This window comes from Engraulis encrasicolus, chromosome 18 (genome assembly GCF_034702125.1).
Source record: "Engraulis encrasicolus isolate BLACKSEA-1 chromosome 18, IST_EnEncr_1.0, whole genome shotgun sequence".
In the NCBI taxonomy this organism is placed as follows: domain Eukaryota; kingdom Metazoa; phylum Chordata; class Actinopteri; order Clupeiformes; family Engraulidae; genus Engraulis; species Engraulis encrasicolus.
Window position 1 is genome coordinate 5011228 of NC_085874.1, and position 10000 is coordinate 5021227.

Genomic DNA, 10000 nt, shown 5'->3' on the forward strand with positions numbered 1-10000 from the left:
GGCCAATGTATAACAATTTACATATTGTATGTCTTGTACCTTGGGGCCCCATTGTATATGTTTACTTTTAGATTCCCTTGTGGACCCTTTTGTCCATGAAACAAAATATGATGTGAATAAATAAATCCATTCATTCATTCATTCATTCAATCACAGTGAAGGCTCACATAAGCACTCACTTCCATCTCACAAATAGATAGTCAGCTTCAACCAGGATATTTCGTTCCCTCTGAAGAAGGGCCCATTGACCTGAAAGGCCATGGTAAAAATAAAAGTGTGAGCAAAAATCCTGGCTGACACAGACTTTCTCTTCTTTATTAGTGCTATTGTGGTCCTGCCCTAAAGAGACCCAAACAAATGATGTGTCTCCCTTCCCGCCTTTAAGGTTGCAAGGTAGTGGTCGGTGTGGAGACTGCTTATTCTTGGAGCAAACAAAATGTGACTCCTGAATACAATACCCTATTATACATATCTTATAACCAGGCTGATAATGATCAAGTTGTAGTCTGTTAGGCGTAAAGAGTGTTTCCAATGTTATGGATACATTTTTAAAAAACCCTTTCACGCAGAACCTGTCTTATAACTGTATTGTTACCAAGATGGTAAAGGCAATGTCCTAATCTTAAGACTCTAGGCAATGTTGTTGCAATGTAGTTGCAATGTAGTTGAACTTTCTCATCTGCATCAAAGGTTTAAGGGAGCCTTCCATAGGAGAACTGGCGTGCACTAGGAGTCTATGTAGGTATAGTGAGTTGTAGAACTAGCTTTACAGTCATCTTCTGAGTTTCCCTTGAGGAAGGGACACTAAACAGCTGTGCTGTCCTTCCCCTGCACACGAGACACCGATGATGACACAGACCAGCTGTGATGATAAGCAGACATTTGTTAGGGCTGCCTTTACTGTTACCGACACAGACACTGTTACAGGACTAAGCAGCGTGGCAAGTCATAGCGCCATAGCGTAGAACCAAAAAAGGATCAGCTGACATCTAACATGTAACAAAAAATATATTAAATATTTATCAAAATTTGAATAGTAAACTTCCATTATACAGGTTAATATAGCAAAATCAAGTGTCAGTCGAAGGGAGAGACAACACAGGAAGTTTGGTAATGCATAGTTTAGGTTTGTTCAAAGCATCTTGATTGTGACTGGGATGGCTGTGTGTGGCTGTGGTGCAGCACTATACCCTGGGGACTGTAGCTGGATGGGTCAGCTCAGGTGGGGTGGCATTGGCAAGCTAATAGCTGTCAGCCAGCGCTATGTAAAGAGGAAGTAGAAGCAGAGAGAGTAGAGAGAGAGATGTTCCATTGGCCCATTGTTTCCGGGGTCTATTATTGCAAGAGGGAAGGGGGGGAAATCCCCCTTTAGGCAGACCTAGGCAGACCTAAGGACTGTTCTATTCAATGCTAGGAGAATTATGACACGCCCCTTTAGGCAGACCGGAACCCGGTCATGTTAGGTGCCCATAGTAACCTATTACATAGGCATATCTCTATATACTTAAAGAATCTCCGGTAGAAGCGCTCTTACTAATGTAATTACTACACTCATAGATGATGTCCCATAGTTTATACAACACTTATTCCATCAGCAGGTATACTGTAAGAGTACTTCGACTTTTACTTCATGCTACACCTCTTTCATGACCCCATTTCGGCTGGTCTAGTCCAGGGTTTCCCAAACTGGGGTGTGTGCACCCCAGGGGGTGCGCGGCCTGCTATAAGGGGGTGCGGGAGTTGACTAGAACAATAACTGAGATGTGTGTTGTTATACTGCATTAATGAACATTAAGTAGTTGTTAAATGTTTGTTGAATTATATGCTGGAAGAAAGGTCCATCTGAAGTATAATTTATATCTCCTAGACTTGTCATGCAACAAGTTCCATTGTAATAACGGCAGAGAAAATGCCAGGTCTATTGGAAATTAGGATTCCCCAAAATGTCTACTACACAATGTGCAACACTCGCTTAGGGGGTGCCCGAACCACATTGAAATGTACACAGGGGTGCACAGGGAAAACAGTTTGGGAACCGCTGTCTAATCTTTCTCAATGGGGTCTCTATAGTCCCCCAGGGAGTGTTGCGGAGCCCTATGTGGGCGTTGAGAGGAATGAATGTGAAAGGGGTGCGGTGCTTACTTGCCATTGGGGGGCATTAGTCCATTTTATTTTGTAATACTAAGGGGTTTGTCGGCAGGCTTATGATGAGGTGAAGGGGGCGTTGGCAGCAGAGCAGAGGAGGAGAGTTACGCAAATGGAGGACCAGGAAATAAATTGCAGCCCCACCTTTCAACGAGATCGAGGTCGTGCCTTAAGCAGCTGTCTTTCTATAGACTCAACATAGAACCACCACATAAAAAGCCAAAAATAAGGACTAACGAACTATACTGCGGGGTAATCACCACAAATATGTAAACTATCAACTGTCTCGATAATGATTATCACAACAGTTTTACCATCTGTGATGTTTTTTTGAAGTTATTACTACGAACAGCAAGTCTTGTCATATTCCCTGCATTGCATCGCATTGCATTTGCTGTGTGCTACGCCCACTTCTAGGCACTAACATTCGCAACGCTAAGCAGTTCTGAGACGCTAAAACAGCTAATTTTGCTAATGCGGAAGTTGCCCCTAGGACACAGTGGAGATTGCCCGACTCTCCGTCCTGTATGGCTCTGGTTGGCAGGCTTATGCTGAGGTCAAGGGGCGTTAGTTTAAAAAAAAAGGTTGAGAACCACTGGTCTAGTCGTACACAGCTAGACCCAAAGAACAATATCTTGGACTTGCAAATGTCATGTCTATGTCCGGTTAAAAAAAGACAGAAAAATCAGCCTCTGTGGAGTTCTCAGCGAGGGTGTCCAAAACTAGGCAAAAATAAAAATCCCATTGTCTTGGAGATCTCTTCATCTTTGCACCTGGGTGACAATCCCTTTGTCTTGGAGATCTCTTCATTTTTGCACCTGGGCTGGTGCAAATAGGGAAGCATAGGCACTGGAGCTACTGTATCTTACCCTAAATCCACTTGATGGCTAATTTCTGGAAATACCCCCTTCCTTACCGGTCTATTCTTCTTCCACCTGTTACCACCCGGAGGGGGAAGGTGAAATCTCATCTCATTTGAAATCTTGCACGCCTATGAAAAGGAGATGGATGGTGTGTGATGGTGCTCTGGTGAACAGCACACACACTTCAATCCCACAATTGGATACGGAAGATAGGTGTAGGTTTGTACATCTGAAGATAAGATGTAGGTTTGTACATTTCTTTCATGCCCTTTACATATGAGAGCTGATTTAAAGTTAGATCTGATGAAAGATTTCCACAGTGTGATGTAATGTAGTATGTTTGTGGGTTGGAATATCCAAAGATTCCAAATAAATTCTAGTTGTGCGTAGTACTAAGCCCTTTAGATTGCATGACCTGGATGAATGAGAATATTATAAATGAAGGGTTTATTTGCAAAACGGTGTATCTCCATTTTGTAGAATGTTGGGAAATTTACCTTTTTGTATTGGGCATTCCATTGAATTGCATTGCAAAATGCCTTTTATATAGGTTAAAAAATATATATGTTCTCAAAATATTTGAATGGTAAGAATTCACATATAGGTGTTAGGCCCTGTGAACAATCATTTGCAATAATAAAATGCAAAAGTCAAAAAATGGAGATACACCGTTTTGCAAATAAACCCTTCAAATATTGCTATATAATATTGGTACTTTGACAATGGCAATTCATGGCAGTCCAAGCATTAAAGGAATGCAAATGAAAGCAACAGCCATATTATAGGATCATAATAGGAAATGTAAGTTTCCTGAGCATCACATAGTCTAGTCCAAATTGCATTGACTCAGAAGACAAGGACACACTCCATATTTGTTTAATAGACTGTACTGAGTGAATGCACTAGTCATGTGATATGTCAGAGGAAGCCTTGAAAAATCGCCGTGTTAGTGTGACTTGTCTGTCTCTACCTAAAAATGACACTAAAGCATGTTAAAAAAATTTCCTAATTGATGTGAACATAGTTAGTGATTTATATCCCTCCCCCCTATCCTCCTCGCGACCTCCTCATGACCCCACTGCACACGTCACATAGCCCCAGAGGTCAACGAGGAAATGGCTGCTTACAGCTAAATCGATGGCAGGCCGACATGTACATAATGGGGCTTGGCAGCGCAGCGTAGCGGTCAGCGGGACATGGATCTGCTATTGATGTGCACAGCGTGATATCCGTCTGGAGGTTTTCCTTTCCGCCTGTCGGACTGAGTTACTCATATTTCAGCAGTGACGGAGAGCAGGGCTGTTGTCAGTTTAGGCCGGGGCCAGTACAAAGTCATCTGAAAGGACCCCCCACCCCCACAGCACACACAGACACACACCCATGCACACACACTGAGTCTCTCAATACATGCAATGTAATGGGGACCCAGTTCTGTCCCTGGGACACAGTGCTTTCCCTGGGCCTGGGGCCAGTGATCCCTTTGTCCACCCCCCTTGGGTGTGGGTTTGTCGAGCATAGCCCTTCCTAGCTAGGGATTGATGTATGGATTGATGAGGTTGAGGGGAATATCAGTGTTCTTGTAATCTTCAGCAGTGATTGGTGTAAAGTGTGGTGTGTGAGAAATTATTGACTAATCGATCATGAACTTAACAGCAAAGGAGCTTCGGGAGACGGGAATGAATTCTTAAACTGGAGAGAAGACACTGAGACTGACACTGTCACTGACGAAGCTGGTCTAACCCAGGGGTGGGGAACCTTTTTTTTGTTTCAAGGGGCCACTTCAAATTCCTCCAAGGGCTGTACTATGAACACAAACCAGAATTTCCCCCTGCACTTTAGGCCTTTATTGAAGGCCGCCACCTTTCAAACAGACCACAGCCTTCTCTAAGTCCCCTGAATATAACTTAATTTGTAATTTCTAAGATTCCGTTACAAAATATGTGAAGCTTTACATAAAAATTATATCGGGAGCCGGATAAAAATGACCTCAAGGGCCGTAAAAGGCCATCAAGACATAGGTTACCCACCCCTGTTCTTAAATCCCTATGTTGTGCACTTGTTTAAAAAAAAGAAAAAAGCATCTAACCTCTGCTGGTCCAGTGTCTTCTCTTCCAGTATGTCCTAAATATACTGTATGCAACAGCCCATATGTTAGACTCAAATAAAGCCATGGCAGAATTCTAGATTGGAGAAAAGTCACTTTCCCGTCATAATAAAGGCAATCGCTCCCCCTCCAAAAAAACTTCTTCCTTCTTTTTTTCTCAGTTCTAAAGCCTTTTTTTACCAATGTCTTTTATCTTTTCATCACCCTTTCATTCCATCTATTTCTCTTTCTATTATTCCATGTATTTTTGGGCCATGAAGTGGATCAATTAAGCATATGATGCTTCAGTAAAGAACAATTATGTTCACATAAGCATCATGTGATGTGATGCTTTAGTAAAGGAATTAAAAAAATTATTGACTCTCTGCCTGTCTCTCTCTCCAATCTCTCTCTCTCTCTCTCTCTCTCTCTCTCTCTCTCTCTCTCTCTCTCTCTCTCTCTCTCTCTCTCTCTCTCTCTCTCTCTCTCTCTCTCTCTCTCAGGTCTGATGAGTATTCCAGCAGCAGCGTCGGTCCAGTCGGGAGGTGGTGCAGGAGAGATGCAGTCGCCGGGGGCGATAAGCCCATCCTTCCTCCCGCCCCCTGGCACCAAGGTTCCGGGCCGCAAGAGGGGCCGCCCACCAATCAGGCGGCTGGAGCTGCAGAGCCGCTACCCAGAGCCCCTCCCACCCATTAAAGTCCCCAAGAAGCGAGGGAGGAAACCAGGCTTCAAGGTGTGTGTGTGTGTGTGTGTGTGTGTGTGTGTGTGTGTGTGTGTGTGTGTGTGTGTGTGTGTGTGTGTGTGTGTGTGTGTGTGTGTGTGTATATGATATTACTTTGTTTGTCAGGCAAACTTTCGAATAGATCTTGTATGTGTTTCTGTGTTTCTGTGTGTGTGTGTGTGTGTGTGTGTGTGTGTGTGTGTGTGTGTGTGTGTGTGTGTGTGTGTGTGTGTGTGTGTGTGTGTGTGTGTGTGTGTGTGTGTGTGTGTGTGTGTGTGTGTGTGTTTCTGTGTGTGTGTGCGTGTGTGCATGAACGAGCATGCATTTCTGTATGTGTGTGTGCATGTGATCTCTGCGGGCAACAGACAACGTTTCTAAACAAAAAGCAAGTGTTCACAGCCACAGAGGTTTTCAAGCATGGGCAAGAAATGAATGCCCAGGTTTGTGTACTATATTAGACCAAAAGTGCAAACTTGAATTATTGTTTGGACCCTGAATGAACCACCTATATTTTATAGCCAACTCCAATGAAGAAAATAAATAAATTGAGTCTCTCCCCCCTCCTCTCTCTCTCTCTCTCTCTCTCTCTCTCTCTCTCTCTCTCTCTCTCTCTCTCTCTCTCTCTCTCTCTCTCTCTCTCTCTCTCTCTCTCTCTCTCTCTCTCTCTCTCCGCCCTCCATAGCTCAAGTCTCGTATGGTGATGACGCCCATCTCTCCCCCCAGTAGCACACCGGAGCCCGACATGAGCTCGATACCACAGGACGCCGCTACCATACCACACTCAGCCACGCCACAGATACTCACAGGTAACACACACACACACACACACACACACACACACACACACACACACACACACACACACACACACACGCACACGCACACGCACACATACACACACACGCACACACACACGCACAAACATTGCAGCTGCAGGTTGCAGCTGCCATAGATACTCACACACACAGTCACAGGTAGCACACACACACACACACACACGCACACACGCACACACACATGCACGCACGCACGCACGCACGCACGCACACACGCACACACACACGCACAAACATACCACACTAAGCCACAGCACAGATACTCACTGGTAACGCTCTCTCTTTTTGTCTCTGTCTCTGTCTCTGTCTCTGTCTCTCTCTCTCTCTCTCTCTCTCTCTCTCTCTCTCTCAGATGACACATGCACAGACAGACAGACAGACAGACAGACAGACACATATACATACAAACACACACACACACACACACACACACACACACACACACACACACACACACACACACACACACACACACACACACACACACACACACACACACACACACACACACACGTGTTTGTTCTCCTGCCCTCATACTTCTAGACTAGAGCTGCATACTCTTGCCCAAGGCAGCAGACATGGAACCTCTCATTGGAATTGCGTGTGTGTGTGTGTGTGTGTGTGTGTGTGTGTGTGTGTGTGTGTGTGTGTGTGTGTGTGTGTGTGTGTGTGTGTGTGTGTGTGTGTGTGTGTGTGTGTGTGCACGTCCGTGTGTGTGTGTGTGTGTGTGTGTGTGTGTGTGTGTGTGTGTGTGTGTGTGTGTGTGTGTGTGTGTGTGTGTTTGCACACACGCATGGTTGTTTGTATTTTGCACATGGATTCATGAACTTTGAAGTGTAGCCTGTGCTGCGGTGCGTTTCTCAAACCCATAGTTGCTACGTTAGCTACTTTGTTGTTTGCAATGGAATTTCCCATTGGCAACTACCAAAGTTGCTAACTGGCTAACAACTATGCCTTTGAGAAACACTACCCTGAAGGGCTATTGCAGTGTTTTGGCTTTGACCGATAGCCTGGAATGTGTGTACAGTGCAGTAAAAGTGTATCATTTGGAAGTCTTCCACGTAACCAATCATGCTTTGGCAGACGTGTGGTTTATCTGCCTGTGCCAAGAGCATGTGTGCGTGTGTGTGTGTGTATGTGTGTGTGTGTGTGTGTGTGTGTGTGTGTGTGTGTGTGTGTGTGTGTGTGTGTGTGTGTGTGTGTGTGTGTGTGTGCGCGCGTGCGTTGGTGTGTGAATGTGTGCCAAATATTTGTGTGTGTGTGTGTGTGTGTGTGTGTGTGTGTGTGTGTGTGTGTGTGTGTGTGTGCGCGCGCATGCGTTGGTGTGTGAATGTGTGCCAAATATTTGTGTGTGTGTGTGTGTGTGTTAGGAAATCCCCATTATCTGTCAAACAAAAGACAACACATGAGGAGCTAGACCTAAGGAGAGAGGGATTAGGGAAAGGGGGAGAGAGAAAGAAAGAGGGAGAAAGAAAGAGAGAGGCAGAGACCAAGTGCCAGTCAGAGAGAGATACATACTGTACATTTAAAGAAAAGAAAGGGAATCTAATTGTAGCAGTAAATCATATGATATATCATCTGTTTACATAATTACCTGTGTATTAGGCTACAGTAATACAGTCATATTCATGTTGATATTTATAGCAGTGTATCTGTGTGAGTTGTGCAGTTTAGAGTTTTGTGCGTGTATGTGTGTGTGTGTGTCTCTGTGTGCGTGTGCGCATGCATGTAGAGTATGTGTGTATATTCCTTCTTGTTGTGTGTGACTATGCTCTGTTTATGTCAGTGTTGTAATGGCGTACAGTATTCCAAGTGTGGAAATGCCATCCAGTAATCCTGGGCCTTTGTCCTTTATTCCCCCCTGCTCTCCTCTCCTCTCCCCTGCTCTTCTCTCCTCTCCTCTCCTCTCCTCTCCTCTCCTCTCCTCTCCTCTCCTCTCCTCTCCCCTGCTCTCCTCTGCTCTCCTCTGCTCTGCTCTGCTCGGCATTCGGCGTGTCAGCAGAGGAGGAGGAGGAGGGAGCCCTCCAGATGTCCTGGAGCTGCCCTCTCAATTACATTACACTGCATTGATTTCAGACCGAGAGAGAGAGTGAGAGAGTGAGAGAGCGAGAGAGAGAGAGAGAGAGAGAGAGAGAGAGAGAGAGAGAGAGAGAGAGAGAGAGAGAGAGAGAGAGAGAGAGAGAGAGAGAGACGCATGAAGGAGGCAAGGGCATGAGGGACAGAGACACAACACTCCAGACGCTAGGGACAGGGGAGAAGATTGTGCACGTCAGGGAGAGAGGTGGGTAGATAGAGAGCAGGGCTGTAACCATACACTCAACTCACAATTCGGTTCGTGTCACAGTTTTTGACCTATGGTTCGATACACCCCACACTTTTTAAAATGTATCTTTCTGATGAGCATTTATAGGTTGCAAGAGGCTACTTACGGTATAATTTTTAAAAAGTTTAAAAATGATAAGGATATTGATTTGAAGCTTGGAAGTACCATCACATCATATCATGTGGTTGTTTACTAGACTGAAGGGTAACAGGACTTTGAAAAGGCGTCTCACGAAATTGCCGTCTTGCGTCACAATTCAGTATTGTGACTCTGTGTATCACGGTTTCTCGGTCTGATACAATATCGTCACAGCTCTTGAAGAGTGGAATAGCTGTATGAAGAGGAAACTGGAATGAGAAAGAGGGAGTCGGCCCTGCCGTTGCCAATTGGTAGGGCACTCGCCTGCCATGCAGCTGACCCGGGTTTGATTCCCGGCGCGGGTCCTTTGCCGACCTAGCCTGATAAACCAGACTAGCGGGTGGCGCTGGTTCACCAGGCTATTGCTTACCCCTTCCCGTCTCTCTCCCAATTCGCTTCCTGTCCACCTCTCACACTGTCTTATCAAATAAAAGAGAAAAATACAACAAAAATATGTTTTAAAAAAAGGGAAAGAGGAAGTCACACATAGGCAGAGCTGTGCTGGTCATCTGTCATACTGGGCATTTTCCTCATGGACAGACAGTCCTCAGGGCCTGAATACTGTTGTTGTTTTCCTGGGGATTGGCCCAAAATTTGCCCCATTGTCAATAGAGACAGTGGATTATGTCAGTCAAGATATGCTAGTATGAAAGGGAGTCTGTGTTACCGCAGAAATACACCAGCGGCGATCTGAGCGAGTCGAGCGACGGAAGTAATTGACTTTGTATTGAGTCGCGCGACAAAAGCGATTCTGGAGACTAGAGCGATTTGTGAGACGAGCGCGACAGTTTGAAGTTGAAATCTTTTCAACTTTCTATGACGCGGTTCGGCGACAAGCCGCGACAGCCAATGACTGTATAGAGGTCAGTGACCACAACCAATGGCAATGCT

The 10000-nt window shown here is 45.1% G+C and overlaps 1 protein-coding gene across 1 annotated transcript in view; it reads left to right on the plus strand.

Moving 5' to 3' along the window:
* The window catches only part of scml4 (Scm polycomb group protein like 4), a 28853-nt gene that overhangs the window by 3481 nt on the left and 15372 nt on the right, over positions 1 to 10000 (plus strand). The window contains exons 2-3 of the mRNA XM_063222848.1: positions 5595 to 5824; positions 6495 to 6618. Coding sequence (XP_063078918.1) covers positions 5600 to 5824; positions 6495 to 6618 — 349 coding nt within the window. The 5' untranslated portion in view covers positions 5595 to 5599. The remainder of the gene's footprint in view (positions 1 to 5594; positions 5825 to 6494; positions 6619 to 10000) is intronic.